A 16,388-nucleotide genomic window follows, 5' to 3' on the forward strand; every position below is an offset into this window, starting at 1 on the left:
GTGCTCATGGGGGTGGATTCTGGGTTTGCAGCTGGAGGTGGAGTGCATGGAAGAGCCTAATCACCTTGATGTGGACCTGGAGACCCGGATCCCTGTCATCAATAAGGTGGATGGTACTTTGCTGGTGGGTGAGGATGCCCCTCGCCGGGCTGAACTGGAGATGTGGTTACAGGGTCATCCAGAGTTTGCTGTTGATCCCCGATTTCTAGCGGTGAGTGGCAGTTCCATCCAGCAAGATTTACAGTAATTCCCTTGGTATTGAAGCTGTGTGTTAAAGGGAAAGCATGCCATATTATATCATTGTTTTTGTATCTGCAAGATAAGAGTAATAATACCCAGTCTACCTCACAAAATAGTTATGAGTATTAAAGTGAAAGGATGTTAAAGCACTTATTAAACTAAATGCTAGCTAAATATCTACTATTAAATTATTATATGAACCACCTAATTTGGGGGAGGGGGAGAGATTCATTTAATGGCAGTTTTCCACTAGGATCAATCCTTTATCTGTGTAATAAAACATTTATTGTCAAACAAAAGACACTAATACTTTGATAGTTACTTCAGAGAATATTTTAGTTCCTCTGGAATAATCCATTGTTTTCTATTCCAGTATATGGAGGATCGCAGAAAACAGAAGTGGCAGAGATGTAAAAAAAATAATAAAGCTGACTTGAACTGTTTGGGAATGGAACCAATACAGACAGCTAACTCTAGGAATGGCAAAAAGGTGAGATGAGCGTTGCCATTCTGTCCGATGGTATCTGCAGTATTACAAAGCTAGAGTAGGTAATCTCTTAAAAGTTTCAAAATTCTGAAGGGGCTTCAGAAAGTGGATGGAGAAGTAGATTAAAAGATAATGTGAATTTTCCATAATTGTTTGATATATTTCAGAAGTGACATGGGGGCCCTCCTAAGGAAAACATGGGGTCTCCCAATATACAACATTAGAAGCCACTAAAATATCAGTAATGGAAAAAGCACAGGAAACCATGTTTTATAATCATAATGAGAATTTTGGTCATTGGGTCATTCAGAATTCCCAGATTTAGTTATGCTTTTATCATGGTTATAGACCACTTGGTATAGTAAGAATCCATAGTTTTTCTTTCCACTAAAATATTACTGCAAACTTTTCTTTTGGCTAAAATGACCTTACTCTGTGCAGCAGTTACATTTTTAATGCATATATGTATAGATCATGCTTTGGTTTGCTGGCAGTTATCTAGATGAACATGTATCTTTGTACTTGATTTAACCATTCTCCATTTGATTTTTATATAATCTATTAACACCACATGGTGGATCTTTTAACAGAATTAATTTCAAATTAATAATGTTTTATATTGCAGAAATTCTAAAATCAGCACATAATAGATTTTTGAGGCTTATCATTTTTATATAGGTAAAAATATTACTGTGGTAGGATGTTTTAATTTTCACTGTTAGCCACCATGAGACCAAGAGTATAATACGTATAATGTTTGATATTGGAAAGGCTGGGGGCTGGAAGACTGATGCCATCTTTGTCTTAACTGTATAGAACAATCTATAAAAAAGATTTTTCCTCCAGTATTGCCTATTTTTATCCCAAGTATTTTTGCAACTCCCTTACAAGGTCAGTTGACAACCTTAAGAAAGGCTAAATCACAGGAAGTCACAGCACATAATATGACTTGACCAGTACAGAATTCTTAGTGCAGAATTGACAGTGAATCTAGCATTGTTATTACCAAGACCTGTAGAGTTCAAGCGTTATTACAGTTTATTTAAAAAATCCATAGAAACTAATATTATGATGTTTGTTTTATAAAGGTATGCTCCCTTATTAGATGTTAGGCTTAGCTTGGGAAACAGTGCAGAGAGGTACCAGTTGCTATAAGCATTTAATCCCAGTTAACCCCATGTTGTGCTAAGGCAAGTAACAAAGCAGAGGCACTAAAAGTAATAATTTCCAACTTCAGTGAACTTAATCAGTATCTGTAGTCAGAACCATCCAGAAGAAGCCATTTAAAATTCAGCAGATATATGAATATGGTGAGGAGCTACCTATTATTTTAGTGTTCTAGGTATGTAGAAGTCTCCTTATGACTGTCTTGAATTTATCCTCTGAGGTGTAATACTAGAGAGTAATACTGTAAATATCAATATAGTCATGCTGTACTTCATGTATTAAGATCATGAGAGTAACCTGCTTCAATAGACACTTAAGTGTGCATGTGCTGACTCATTCACTGCCTTACCTATACCCCTTATTAACAAAAGTTGCACATTTGAAATGGTTGGCTGGAGTAAAGGTATAATATAGTCCCTGGGGGGAAAAAGCAATAATCTCTGGTTCACATATCAGTATCAAATCCTTAATCTTAGCTTCAGCATCATAGTTTCCACCAGCTGAGTCCAGCATTTATTTCCTGTTCCCCATTACCACTAGACAAGCCTAGTGCCATAATACTTGTTTTACCTCGTTTATGACAGATTCAGTAAAAAAAAAATTGTGAGCTAGGACTCCGCTGGCATCTTTATCTTCTCCTCTCTCTCCTGCCCCTTCTTTCTTTTTACTGTCTTCTGTTTTTTTTTCTCTCAGGGTCACCATGCTGAAACTGTGTTCAACCGGGTTTTGCCAGGGCCTATTGCACCAGAGAGCAGCAAGAAGCGGGCCCGCAGGACGCGACCAGACCTTTCTAAGATGATGGCCCTGATGCAGGGAGGAGGCACTGGGTCCTTATCTCTACATAACACCTTCCAACACAGCAGTGGTGGCCTACAGTCTGTGTCATCTCTGGGTCACAGCAGTGCCACTTCTGCATCTTTGCCTTTTATGCCATTTGTGATGGGTGGTGCAGCATCATCCCCTCATGTAGACTCCAGCACCATGCTTCATCACCACCACCACCACCCCCACCCCCACCATCACCACCATCACCATCCAGGCTTGAGAGCCACTGGCTACCCCTCTTCACCAGCGACTACCACCTCTGGTACTGCCTTGCGGTTGCCATCACTGCAACCTGAGGAGGATGACGACGACGAGGATGAGGAAGATGATGATGATTTATCTCAGGGCTATGATAGCTCAGAAAGGGACTTCTCACTCATTGATGACCCTATGATGCCAGCCAACTCAGACTCCAGTGAAGATGCTGATGACTGAAGCCTCAGCATGGTCCCCATTGCTTGGGTGGCTGCTGTATTTTCATTTACTCTGGCCCTTGGACTATGAAGAAATGGGAGGGGCAGGGGAGATGTGGGGAAACCCAGGACTCCAGGAGGTGGAAAGGGAAAAAAATCAAAACAAAAAAAAAAACCTGTACCTGATTGCTCCCAATTTTGAGAGGATCGGGTGGGCAGGGGAACTCCTAAAATAATACATGACCACTTCCTCGTTGCTGGGGAAGGAAAGGAGACTAGAGCTGCTGGTGCGCTCACCCCTCCCTAGACACCTCCATTAACCACAGACTATGTAGCGCTGGCCCTCGCCTCTGGCAGAGCCTGTTCCTGGCCGAACTGTGGATACAGCTGGAGGGTCAGGAACTGTTACCTTCCTTCCCCTTGGCATTAATAAATTTAAGTTAATCCTTTTCCACTCTTCCCTTGTTCTATATTTGCTCAGGATGAGTACTGACTTTGAGATGATGTTCATGGTGGGTAACTTCAACACCACTTCCCTGAAGTTAGCACTGTTCATACTAAATTACCTTGGACCGAACACTTCATGCCATATGTAAATGCAAATGCCCAGCTTGCTAAACACAAGGGAATGATTTAAGGTGAAAGGTAAAATGTTTCAAACTTCCGAGTTCGTTCTTAGGAAAAGGAGAACCAAGAATCTGTCAAGAATCTCGTACATTCTCTCCCTACTGCACTGAAATAGTGGTGCTTTGGGGGAAGCTGTGGAATGGTGCCGCTTCTCATGAGCCGCAGTGAGGGGCACTAACTGAAACGATGCTCCCACGACGTGGGCTCGGGGTTATAAGAAAAAACCATGAAGGTTTGTGGAGCCCTCAAGCCATCTCTGTTAACCTCCCACCTTTCTACGATCCCACCGCTCAGATAAACCCTGGGCACTTTATTTTCCTTTCTGTGGCCAAGTGCTCTCCCTTCGCACGCGTTGTAATCTGTCGCGAGGCTGGGCGCCTCAGCCCTCTCGGAGGAGCGCTGGACCTAGCGTCCTAGCCCCGAGGAGCTTCCCTGCCCTAAAGCAGTGCTTCCTCACCATTTCTGGCAGAGGCGCGTAGCCGGTGGCACGGTCGTCTTCCCTCTCCTATCTCACGCTAGATCCCGCTCTTTCCGCTTCCCCCGCCTTTGCCGATGGGGTGGGGCCGTCACGGCCCCGCGCGGCAGCTCCTGCGAGGCGGGGCGCGCACGTCAGATCTCGCGCCGCTTCTGCCTCGCCGGGCGGCTGCGGCTTCCACCAAGCAGGCGCTCCGGGAGCTCGCGGCGGGGTGAGAGTAAGGGCGGGGGCAAAGCGTCACGTGATGACGTCCATGGCGTGCGCTCTGGCGAAGTTGACCAGAAACCCCGCGAAAATCGACTCCTTTCGCCTTGCACATTTTGGTGATTTTCCCCAGTCTTTTTCTTTCTCTCCTCCTATCCCGACTCTCTGGAGAGAGAATTTAAAAAACAAAACAATAAAACAAACACTCAGGACCCGGAAGCGGAAAGGGCATCTTTGAGGTCGATACTTCCGGGTCACTGGGAGAGTGCGGGATTCCGGGGCCGAGAGCGGTTGGCGGAGCCGGGACCTCGCGTGATTCTCGAAACCCGAGGAGAAGCGGTGTCCGGGGCTATGGCTGTAACTCTGGACAAAGACGCTTATTATCGGCGGGTGAAGAGACTGTACAGCAATTGGCGGGTAAGAAAAGTCCCGTGATTTTCCCTAGGGAGCCCCCCTCAACCATCCCATAATAACCCTGTTTCTCGGCGCCCTTTTTTCCCTTTCGTTCAGGAATTCCCAGGCTCAGTGTCGCGCCCTTTTCGTTGCCCTGAATCATGCCCCGCAGGCGCCTGCGAGTGCTGCAGGGTACCAGGGTATCCCCCGCAGTCGCCCTGCCCTGCGGCCACCACCATCTTCCCCGCGTGCCAGCCCCGGTCATGCATAACCGCCTCCTCTCGCCGTCGCTTCCCGCCCTAGACGAGGCAACATCCTTCCCTCCCGCCCTGCGATCACGTCTCGGTGCCCCCACCTGCGATTTTGCACGCACCCACGCACTCGCTCTGTCCCTCCAGAGCCACGGTTTTCCGCCCCTGGTCCCGCCAGAATTACAACCGTGTTCGTGAAGGAGGGGTGGAGGGGCACGGAGGATGTGCATCTGACTCTTCGTGTTCATCGTTTGCGGGGCTTCTGCTGGAGTTAAAAAAAGAAATAACTGCTCACGCGCAACTGCTTCGTGTTCTAGGCCCTGCCGTTGGTAACAGAAATCTAACGCTGAAAACCTGCAGGCATTAGTAATAGAAAAACAACGCTGTGAAGCCCAAACCTAATTACTAGTTTTCTTTCTTGGTAGTGTATCCGAGGCACGTGTTAAGTAAAAGCTGTGGCCGTCCCTGGTCTTGTAAAGACTGGGCAATGTTGCTGCTTTTAAAACGTCCACAGTTAAAAGTTATTTTTATGATGTTTATTAATTGAACGTGTGATTGCATTCTGTGGCTCAACCTAAGCTGTCCAGCTTGCGTCTTACCTTTGAACCCTATCGTCAAGGGAAGGAATATTGCCTTATATTAGACCTGAAAAACGTCTTTGACAAACGTGATCAATTCTGATTCCAACATTGTAGATTATCTTAACAGTTAAACCTTTACTAAAAGGCGGCTGTGAAAATGGGTTATTTCCCTGCCATTCATACTAGAAATTTGAGTGCATGTTTTATCTTCTGAAGATAAATGCATTAGATAATTGAAAATGGGTTTACTGCTGTATTTTATGAAAAGCAGAAGAACTCTATGCTAGACAAATGCTGAATGTAAATTATGTTTTTAAAATTTCTTATTAGCTAGCAGATTTTGCAACTTCTCACAATTTTATAACTCAAAGTTGTCTGTTTGAAAAGCTTTGTAAAGTCTCAATATTTTCTAATGAATAAGTACTTGTGTATGGTAATAATTAGAAGCCCTCTTCCACCTATGAGCCCTGGAATTAACACCTTTGATGTGGGAATTGGTTCAAGTGCTAGTAATTCAGAATTCCTCAAATTATTTCCTTTTTGGGTTATTGCAAATATTAGTTAAAATTTTCATAGCTTATGACCTGAAAACAATTGCAGTATCACATATTTGAACTGAATAGAAACATCAAAAATGTTAAGCCTATGTCTGAATAAATAATTCCATCTTTTAGTATCATGGGGGCCTGGTTCCAGGACCTCTTCACAAGTACTAAAAATCTAATAGTCTTCAGTCCATTATATAAAATATGGTAGTATTTGCATATAACCCATGAACATTGTCCTGTGTGATTTAAGTTGTCTCCAGAATACTTATAATACTTATCACAGCAGAATAGTCTGTAAATAGTTGTTATTCTGTATTGTTTAGGGAATGATAACCAAAAAGTCCATTTTCAGTACAGAAGCAGTTTTCTTTCCCTCAGATATTTTCAATGCATGGTTTGTTAAACCCCTGGATATGATACCCTGTACAGAGAGCTGACATTTTAAAGATGAGAAAATATGTTTGGTCAAAATCAAATAGGAGACCTACATAACAACTACTGTTTGTGACTTTTGTTGGACCTTTGCATCTCATCCAGTACAGTCTTTGCTTCTTCTATGTTAGAGCTGCTAACAACAGAATAGTTTTTATGGAACCTATCCATTTCTGCTTAGAAAATCCCAGATGGTAGTGGTGGATCATGGAAGAGGGTTGTGGGTTTCCTGTCCAGTTGAACTTGTTCAGGGATTCCCAGCCTTTATTTTGATAATTTTTAACCAAGTAGTGGGATTAGTACTGTTCTCTGTGGAACACAAAACAGATTACCTACCCTTCTGAGACTCCACTTGCTTTGAAGGGTAAGAGTATGGTACTCAGGCATACCTATTAATCCTTTGAGACTTACCCTTTAGGACCTTCTGCTCTGAACGAATGAATCTTCATGAAGAATTACCAGAAATGTCAGAATAGCAGCTGTTTTCAAAAGGAATGTTGATCTAGTGCATTCATTCGTGCCGTTCTATGTCAGTTCCCAGGTTTGGGGTAGTGAGTGACTGTGACCTCAAAAAGATTTGTGCCAGTGAAGAAACAGTAAGCTGAGCTTAGAGTCGGTGCTTCTCTCGAGTGCTGTCCTCTAGCTCTTAGCTGGTTTGTCTGGTGGTGCGGTTTCTTGCTCTGGGCAGTTTTCTAAGACTAGGCAACTATCTTCTGTGACTCAGGATTATTTTTTTAATATAGACAATTCCTGTATTACTTTTAGAAAGTCAATGGTTGTCCTCCAGCAAGATGATGGATTATGTCCACCCATCTCAGTTCTTTACAGCTCCTTTATCTTTAGAATAGAAGCAAGAAACCTTTAAGTAATGTTATGGTTTCTTGAATAAAGAGGGCTCTTTAGATGGAAGTAAATGCCAAGTCGGGGATATTTTTATTCCTGCTCACCTAACTTTTGTAGTGTAATTACATACTTTTTCTTTTTTTTTAAGTTTTTTTTTTTTTTGAGAGATAGAGCCACAGAGAGATCTTCCATCTGCTGGTTCACTCCCCAAATGGCCACAATGGCCAGATCTGAGTGAATCCGAAGCCAGGAGCCAGGAACTTCTTCCAGGGACCATCTTCTACTGCTTTCCCAGGCCATAGCAGAGAACTGGATCGGAAGAGGAGTATCCAGGACTCAAGCCAATGCCCATATGGGATGCCAACACTGCAGGCAGAGGCTTACCCCACAGTCCCACAACACCGGCCTCAATACTTTACTTTTTTTTTTTTTTTTTTTTTAAGATTTTATTTATTTGAAAGGCTGAGTCACAGAGAGAGAGAGAAGAGAGCAAGAGAAAGAGATCTTCCACCAGCTGGTTCACTCCTCAAATGGCGGCAATGGCCAAGGCTGGGCCAGACCAACGCCAGGAGCTTATCCCATTCTCCCACATGGATACAGAGTCCCTAGGCACTTGGGCCATCTTCCACCACTTTCCCAGTCACATTAGCAGGGAGCTGGATCAGAAGTGGAGCACCCAGTACACAAACAGATGCCCATATGGGATGCCAGCACTGCAGGCCAGCCCCTAATTACATACTTATTATGTTTCGTTTTTATCCCTTTTACTGACTCGTTCCTGGCATAGGAACTATGAGAAACTGTGATAATTGATTTCTGCACTTTGGCATATCTCTTTCTGGCGCTAATTAATGTGACCATTGTCGCTCCCCCTCTTCGTGGAGGAACAACACTAAGCCCTGCCTAGGCTTCATATCCGAGTCACGGCACCATTATGTCGCTCCCCCTCTTCGTGGAGGAACGACACAGGACCCTGCGCTGTTCTTTCGTCTGCTCGGCCCTCCCCGGGTTTGCTGCTGGTTCTTCCCGGGTTGGCTACTATCCCTTCCACCTCCGTGGAAGGGCAGTTCCCCCTGGCCACATTCCCCACTTCCGCAGGGGAGCGGCACACCGCCGGCCGGCTCTCTCGGGGGCTGCACAGGTGTTCCCTCAGATGTTCCCCTTAGATGTTCCTGGTGCATGCCATCTCTCTCCTCCTTTATAGTCCTCCTCTGCCAATCCCAACTCGGCTGCCCACACGCCGAGTACGCTGCTCTCCTCCAATCAGGAGCAAGCCCCACAGTTTATTGGTTGAACTGGAGGCAGCTGTGCAGAAGCTGTTTACTTCTCTCCCAGCGCCATATTGTGGGAGAGCAGATGCATAGAATAAGTCTTAATTCCAGTAACTCAGTCCAGTCCGGACTGCTCCCCACAACCATAAGTCATTTATTGTTAGAATTATCTCAGGTTTGTTTTTTTGTTTGTTTGTTTGTTTGTTTTAGATTTATTTTATTTATTTGAAAGTCAAAGTTACACAGAGAGAGGAGAGGCAGAGAGAGAGACGTCTTCCACCCAATGGTTCACTCCCCAATTGGCCACAAGGGGCGGAGCTTCCTCCAGGTCTCCCATGCAGGTAGAGGGGCTCAGGGACCTGGGCCATCTTCCACTGCTTTCCCAGGCCATAGCAGAGAGCTGGATCAGAAGTGGAGCAGCCGGGTTTCAAACTGGCACCCATATGGAATGCCGGCGCTTCAGGCCAGGGTGTTAACCTGCCACACCACAGCACTGGCCCCAAAATTGTCTCAGTTTAGGTGCCAAAACAGTGGTGTAGCAGCTAAAGCTGCTGCCTGCAGTGCCAGTATCCCATATGGGTGCCACTTTGAGTCCTGGCTTCTCCACTTCTGATCCAGCTCCCTGCTAATGGCCTGGGAAAACATTGGAAGATGGCCCAAGTGCTTAGGCCCCTGTACTCAAGTTGGAGACCCAGATGAACCTCCTTTTGCCTCAGCTCTGGCCATTGTGGCCATCTGGGGATGGGAGACCTCTCTCTGTCTCTCCCTCTCTCTGTCTTAACTCTGCCTTTCAAATAAATAAATTTTTAAAAAATAAACCCAACTTCACAATTGTTGCCAATTCCTTATCACCTGTATTACAATATTTTATTTGATTCTCATCTTAAAAATCATTTTAATTAATGCATACAATTTTTTAAAAAAGACTTTGTTTATTTGAGAGGTAGAGTTACAGATAGAGGGACAGAGAGAGGTCTTAATTGGTTCACTCCCCACATACGCTGGAACTGGGCCAATCAGGAGCTTCTTCCGGGTCTTCCATGCAGGTGCAGAGTCCCAAACACTTGGACCATCTTCTGTTCTCCCAGGCTGTAAGCAGAGAGCTGGATTGGTAGAGGAGCAGCTGGGTTACAAACCAGCACTTGTATGGGATGCTGGCGCCACAGGCAGAGGCTTAGCCCACTACACCGCAGCACCAGCCCCAATACATATATTTTTTAACAAAAAATCATAGTTCTAAGAAAAGCCTTAAAATAAAAAAGTTACTTGCCCCAGAGGCTAATAAGTTTTTTTTTGCACAGTTTTTAGAAAAATCAGTATCTGCATTCACATCATTTACTTATATAAGTATCTTCACTGCTCAGAGAATGTCACAATTCCTTTTCCTTACAGTTTTAAATTTTTTCTGACAATAATTGCCCTTTTTTTTTTTAATCTCCTTAGCCTTAGCTTTCCCCCAATAGGTCTGTCTTAATGTTATCAATTCTTCTGAAATCCTTACACTCAGAATTTTACTGTTATTTTTCATTTGTTCCTGAAGATTTTATTTATTTGAAAGGCAGAGTTAGAGAAGGAGAGACAGAGAGCTCTTCCATCCATTGGCCCACCCCATATGGCCACAACAGCCAGGGCCAGGCTAGGCTGAAGCCAGAAGCATTTTCCAGGTCTTGCACATGGGTGCAGGGGTCCTCCACTGCTTTCCCAGGGACATCACCAGACACCTAGATTAAAAGTGGAACAGCCAGGGCTCCAGCTGGCCCCTGTATGTGATGTTTATGCCGCAGGCCATGGCTTTAATCCGCTGTGCCACAGTGCTTGCCCCTAGAATCCACGGTTTGTTTACAGCATTTTTTCTAAGAGCTTCTTAGGCAAGAATACATAGAATATAGTTTTCTGAGCCCTTATGTGTCCTTTTTTTAATGTTATTGATCATTTGATTAATGATACAGTTCAACAGCTACGAAATTCTGGGTTGGAAATCATTTTTTCAAAGATGGAAGGCTGATGTGATTCTGTGTTTAGAAGTTTCACGATGTTGTGACTTAATATGTGTTGCCTTTTTTTTTTTCTCTCTTTGTACTGAGTTGGGAAAAGTGACAGGAGAGGGAGGGGAATTTAATCTTTTTTTTTTTTTTTTTTTTTTGACAGGCAGAGTGGACAGTGAGAGAGAGACAGAGAGAAAGGTCTTCCTTTGCCGTTGGTTCACCCTCCAATGGCCGCTGCGGCCGGCGCACCACGGTGATCCGATGGCAGGAGCCAGGTGCTTTTTCCTGGTCTCCTATGGGGTGCAGGGCCCAAGCACTTGGGCCATCCTCCACTGCACTCCCGGGCCACAGCAGAGAGCTGGCCTGGAAGAGGGGCAAGCGGGACAGAATCCGGCGCCCCGACTGGGACTAGAACCCGGTGTGCCAGCGCTGCAAGGTGGAGGATTAGCCTAGTGAGCCACGGCGCCGGCCCAGTGCTAGGATCTTGTATTTGATCATTTTCTTTCCCCCATTTCCTCAGTGATAACTATCTTCCTCTCTCCTTCAACTATCTTCCTCTCTCCTTCATCCTCCTAAAACTCCTAATTGTAGTGTTTAGAACAGTTAAATCTGTTTATCTTTTTATTTCCTTTATTTCCCATTTCTTTGTATTCTACTTCCAGGGTCTGTTTGTTCCTTCCTTCCTTCCTTCCTTCCTTTCTTTCTTTCTTTCTTTCTTTTTTTAAAGGACATGTCTCCTGAATTTGTCTCTTTTTTTTTAAGCTTTTTTTATTTATTTATTTGAAAGAGTTACACGGAGAGAGAAGGAGAGGCAGAGAGAGAGAGAGTGGTCTTCCATCTGCTGGTTCACACCCCAGTTGGCCACAATGGCCGGAGCTGCACCAATCCAAAGCTAAGAGCCAGGAGCTTCCTCCAGGTCTTCCCACGTGGAGCAGGGACCCAAGGACTTGAGCCATCTTCTGCTTTCCAAGTCCATAGCAGAGAGCTAGATCGGAAGTGGAGCAGCTGGGACTCAAACCCGTGTCCATATGGGATGCTGGCACTGCAGGCGGCAGCTATACTCGCTATGCCATAGCACCGGCCCCCAGAATCTGTTTCTTTTTTTTTTTTGGGACAGGCAGAGTGGACAATGAGAGAGAGAGACAGAGAGAAAGGTCTTCCTTTGCCGTTGGTTCACCCTCCAATGGCCGCTGTGGCCGGTGCGCTGCAGCTGGCGCACCGCGCTGATCCGATGGCAGGAGCCAGGTGCTTCTCCTGGTCTCCCATGGGGTGCAGGGCCCAAGCACCTGGGCCATCCTCCACTGCACTCCCGGGCCACAGCAGAGAGCTGGCCTGGAAGAGGGGCAACCGGGACAGAATCCGGCGCCCCGAGCGGGACTAGAACCCGGTGTGCCGGCGCCGCTAGGCGGAGGATTAGCCTAGTGAGCCGCGGCGCCGGCCCCAGAATCTGTTTCTTAACTTTATTTTCCTTTTATTTTTTTTTTTTAGCTTCAGCTATAATTTTTTATTTCTAAGAGTTCTTGACCTCTCTTATATCATAAATATACTATATAGTCAGGTGCCACATTATGAAGTTTCTGTCGGTGACAGACTGGATAGAGAATGATAGTCCTATAAGATTATAATGGAGCTTAAAATCCTATCAGCTGGTGCTAATGTGTCCATATAGTGAAATGCATTGCTTATGTGTTTGTGGTGATGCTGGTATACAATCTGTGCTGCCAGTCATATAAAAGTGTAGCAGTACAATTATGTGCAGTATGTAATATTTTATAATGATAAAGTTTACTGTGAAACAGTGTGTCACATTACGCCGAGAGCAGCCTCATGAACTGCATGCTTGTCATCTCTCTTGATTGCATGAGGACAAGTGGAATGATTGGCCTGTTCCCTCTAGGTTTGTGTAAGTTATGCTCTGTGATGTTCCTACAATAAAGAAATCCCCTACTGAGGCATTTTCTCAGAATGTATCTCCATTGATAAGCAGCACATGACTCAGGGAACAGCAGGGGGTAGGAGGGGGTTAAAGTTTTCTATCCTTGTCATTGTCTAATCCTTCGGATTTGTTTTCTTTCTCATGTATTGGAGACTTCAAAAATCAAAATGAGATCAGTTGGCCGTCCATGTTAAGAATAAGGCAATAAGAAAATGATGAGAAGCTCAGCGTGAATGAGACCTCTCACTTAGCAGGCGTTACTGTAGTGTGTATGGGCTGACCTATTTAGTGTAGGATATCCAGATGTCAGTGTCTGAAAGTGCTTGCTCTGAATTTAATCAGAATGTTCAAAGAAGAATCCATTTGTTCTTGTCTTGTCTCTTGTCATTTGTGCCCGTAATTGTCACTTTGTAGACTTTGATTTAATTCCCCAATATTTATTTATTTTTTTTTTTTTTATCTTTTATTTAATGAATATAAATTTCCAAAGTACGTCTCATGGGTTACAATGGCTTTCCCCCCCATACCGTCCCTCCCACCCACCACCCTCCCCTTTCCCACTCCCTCTCCCCTTCCATTCACATCAAGATTCATTTTCGATTATCTTAGTATACAGAAGATCAGCTTATTATACCTTAAGTAAGGATTTCAACAGTTTGTTCCCACACAGAAACATAAAGTGAAAAATAATAGATGATTTTTTTTAAATGATGATGAAATCAGATCAGACCTATTGTCATGTTTAATCCCAGTGAGAGTCAAGTTGGGTAATTCCCCAATATTTAAGCAACTGCCTTCTGAGTCTGAAGCCTTTTTGAACCCATTTCTCCAAAGGTGTTTTTTTTTAAAGGTTAAACATTTTTGCAATAGGATTAGGGGACTGCCTCCAGGCTTCTGAGTACTGAGGACACATCTCTTGAGCTTGATGACCAGACTGTCATGTTTCAGCCCTGAACTTATCCACATGCATAAAATCCCATTCCCATTCCTTGATACTTGGTGCCTTCTGAGTTGGAAGCCCACTGGGGCTTTTCAAGGTATATACATTTCTCGATGCCTTTCCAGTCAGAGTGCTTGTCAGACACTTGTGTAGCTACCCCAGCCTTGCTTAGTCCTTTAACATTTCATTCACTGTTCATCTTCCAAAAAACTATTGAGCTCTTTAAACATAAATACATTTAGAAGTGATACTTTGTCACTTAATGAAAAGTTGTATCACTTCCCAAAAATAAAAAGTAGCTGTTAAAAAATAAAGGTAATATAAAAACAACAATGTCATTAAGTTGTAGCAGATGTTAAGAACTAGTGCCAAACACCAAGTACTTGGGCCGCTACACCCACATGAAAGATCCAGAAGGGGTGCCTGGCTCTTGGCTTTGACCTGACCCAGCCTTGGTGATTGCAGCCATTTGGGGAGTGAACCAGCAAATGGAAGATTTTCTCTCTCTCTCTCCCTTCCTCCCTCCTTCTCTTGTTTGGTCTCTCTCTCCTTCTTTATCTATGTCTCTGTCTTTGAAATAAATAAATCTTAAAAAACATACCCAAGTCTGTTCAGATGGCTGGTTTGGCCTACTAATCATAAACCTCAAGTGACTCGATTTATTCTGTTCTCGTTTTGGGGTGAAGATTCAATTTCTGTCTTGGGTCTAGGTTTCCAGTGAAGATGTGGTCAGGTATTAACAGCACAAGTGATGGGTTCACTTTAGAACAGAAATTGGTCTTGGGGAGTGGGGTTTGCAAGAACCTTTATTTTTTTGGATGAGATTTGTATCTATTATGTATTAAACAGTCTTGCTGTGGCACTGCAAAGCCACAGCAGAATTGAGATGCTGCTGAGGTCTGAATGATTCTCCAATGTGAGAGGTGTCCTCGGGGTAGAGTAACAGCCCTGCCCAGACTGAAGTGGGGACGGGAGAGCCTTTGCCTCCACAGCCCCAGCCCAGCCTCTCCGGAACCCTCTGCTTCTGACACCAGATCACTTCCCTTCAATGATGGACACTACAGGTAGCTGTCCCAGGGCCAGCAGGAACCACTGAAGCCTTCTTTGTGATCTGGCTTTTTTTTTTTCCCCTCCTGTGTTTTTTCTAGTGGATTTTCAGAATTTTTATAATCTGCATATCCAAGACTCTAGCACTTCCTAAATTTTAAGAAGCTTTTAATTGAAAGTTTAATTCGAAGGTTGCTGTTTGTTGAAGATCACCCAGTGAAAGCCTGGCTATCGTGACACATCTTTTCAAGGTTCTCTTGAAAGTGATGCTGGTCATCACAGCTTCAGCGTCTCCTGGTGTTGGATGCTTGGCTGTCTTTGCTGATCTCAGCATTTCCTAGCTCTTCCTCCTGGACCCTTCACACTCCTCTGCTGTCCTGTGTAGTAATTTAGAAACTGTTGCTGCCCCCACTTCCCTCCAGCACCACATGAGTTTCAAGTAAAGTGCTTTATGCTGGCTTTTCTTAAAAAAAAAAAAAAAAAAAAAAAAGGTATACATGCTTGTCCTTAAGACAGCCATCCTAGTTCAGCATGCACACAAAAGTGCTCTATCTAGGCATGTTTGTCATTTCTTTATGTAGAATACAGTATAATTATGTAGGCATTTGGCCTAGCAGTTAGGATGCAGTGTTCCACATTAGAGTGCCTGGGTTCAACCCCTGGCTCTATTCCTTATTACAAGTTTCTTTCTCCTTTTCTTTTCTTTTCTTTTCTTTTCTTTTCTTTTCTTTTCTTTTCTTTTCTTTTCTTTGTTTTTTTAAGATTTATTTATTTATTTTGAAGGTCAGAGTTATACAGAGAGGGAGAGACAGAGATCTTCCACCCACTGGTTCACTCCCCCAAATGACCACAAGGGCCAGGGCAAACCTAGGTCAAAGCCAAGAGCTTCCTCCAGGTCTTCCATGTGGGTTCAAGGACCCAAGGACTCGGGCTGTCTTCTGCTGCTTTCTCAGGCACATTAGCAGGGAACTGGATGGGAGGTGGAATAGCCAGGACTCTTAACTGGCGCCCATATAGCTGGCACTGCAGATGGCAGCTTTACCCTTTGTGTCACAACCCCGGTCCCCCGTGCTTCATTCTAATGGACCCTGAGGGGCAGCATTGATGGCTTGGGTAATTGGGTTTCTGTCACCTGATTTTTTTTTTTTTTAAATATGCAATGCTTCACGAATTTGTGTGTCATCCTTGCGCAGGAACCATGCTAATCTTCTCTATCGTTCCAATTTTAGTGTATGTGCGTTCTGGCTCTTGGCTTCAGCCCCTAACTGAAGTAGGCATTTAGAGACTGAACTTACTGGATAAGAACTTGCTTTCTGTGTGTATCTGTCTCAAGTAATTTTTTAGTAAATATTTTTAAAAAACCAAAACTTTAATCTCATGTTATTTTTACTGCATCCAGAGTGTTCTTAAGTGAATGACTTTTTTCCTGTGAATCTGTCACAGTGAAAAGGTAGAGTTTGATACCACTGCATTAATTCATATTAGGATACTAGGGGTTTTAGGTAAGATGTGATTTGCATCATCAGTGAGAACTAACAAGAAAACTTATTACCAACCTAAAGAAAACATTTCTCACTAAAAATCAATAGAAGATACATACAGTTTCTATGTAACAACTTCTTCCATTATATATTTTGTTGTGGTAGATAAAGAGATAGCAGAATTCTGTTTATTCTTTTCTTCTTTTATCTCTCTGAGACAAGTCTGACAATTGCTTTGGGGC

At 43.9% G+C, this 16,388-nt stretch overlaps 2 protein-coding genes, 1 long non-coding RNA gene and 1 pseudogene across 19 annotated transcripts in view; 2 read left to right on the plus strand and 2 right to left on the minus strand.

The window, feature by feature from the left end:
• CHD8 (chromodomain helicase DNA binding protein 8) overlaps positions 1–3,582 on the plus strand; it is a 66,693-nt gene extending 63,111 nt beyond the window's left edge. For all 17 annotated transcript variants that reach the window (XM_070053910.2, XM_089309960.1, XM_089309954.1 and 14 more), the window contains 3 exons: positions 32–211; positions 614–730; positions 2,588–3,582. In XM_070053910.2, the coding sequence (XP_069910011.1) occupies positions 32–211; positions 614–730; positions 2,588–3,154 (864 nt within the window). In that variant the 3' untranslated portion in view covers positions 3,155–3,582. The remainder of the gene's footprint in view (positions 1–31; positions 212–613; positions 731–2,587) is intronic.
• Positions 48–4,541, minus strand: LOC149123048 (uncharacterized). Its single transcript, XR_016217981.1, has 2 exons — positions 4,217–4,541; positions 48–264 (listed from the first exon to the last, which is right to left on the minus strand). It is a non-coding gene; the product is annotated as an uncharacterized LOC149123048 (long non-coding RNA).
• A 156-nt stretch (positions 4,542–4,697) lies between these two features.
• The window catches only part of SUPT16H (SPT16 homolog, facilitates chromatin remodeling subunit), a 49,298-nt gene continuing 37,607 nt past the window's right edge, over positions 4,698–16,388 (plus strand). The window contains exon 1 of the mRNA XM_002718048.6: positions 4,698–4,855. Coding sequence (XP_002718094.1) covers positions 4,790–4,855 — 66 coding nt within the window. The 5' untranslated portion in view covers positions 4,698–4,789. The remainder of the gene's footprint in view (positions 4,856–16,388) is intronic.
• LOC127483880 (U6 spliceosomal RNA) lies at positions 15,814–15,913 on the minus strand (annotated as a pseudogene).

This window comes from Oryctolagus cuniculus, chromosome 12 (genome assembly GCF_051225735.1).
Source record: "Oryctolagus cuniculus isolate XC-2025 breed Fujian yellow rabbit chromosome 12, ASM5122573v1, whole genome shotgun sequence".
NCBI lineage: Eukaryota > Metazoa > Chordata > Mammalia > Lagomorpha > Leporidae > Oryctolagus > Oryctolagus cuniculus.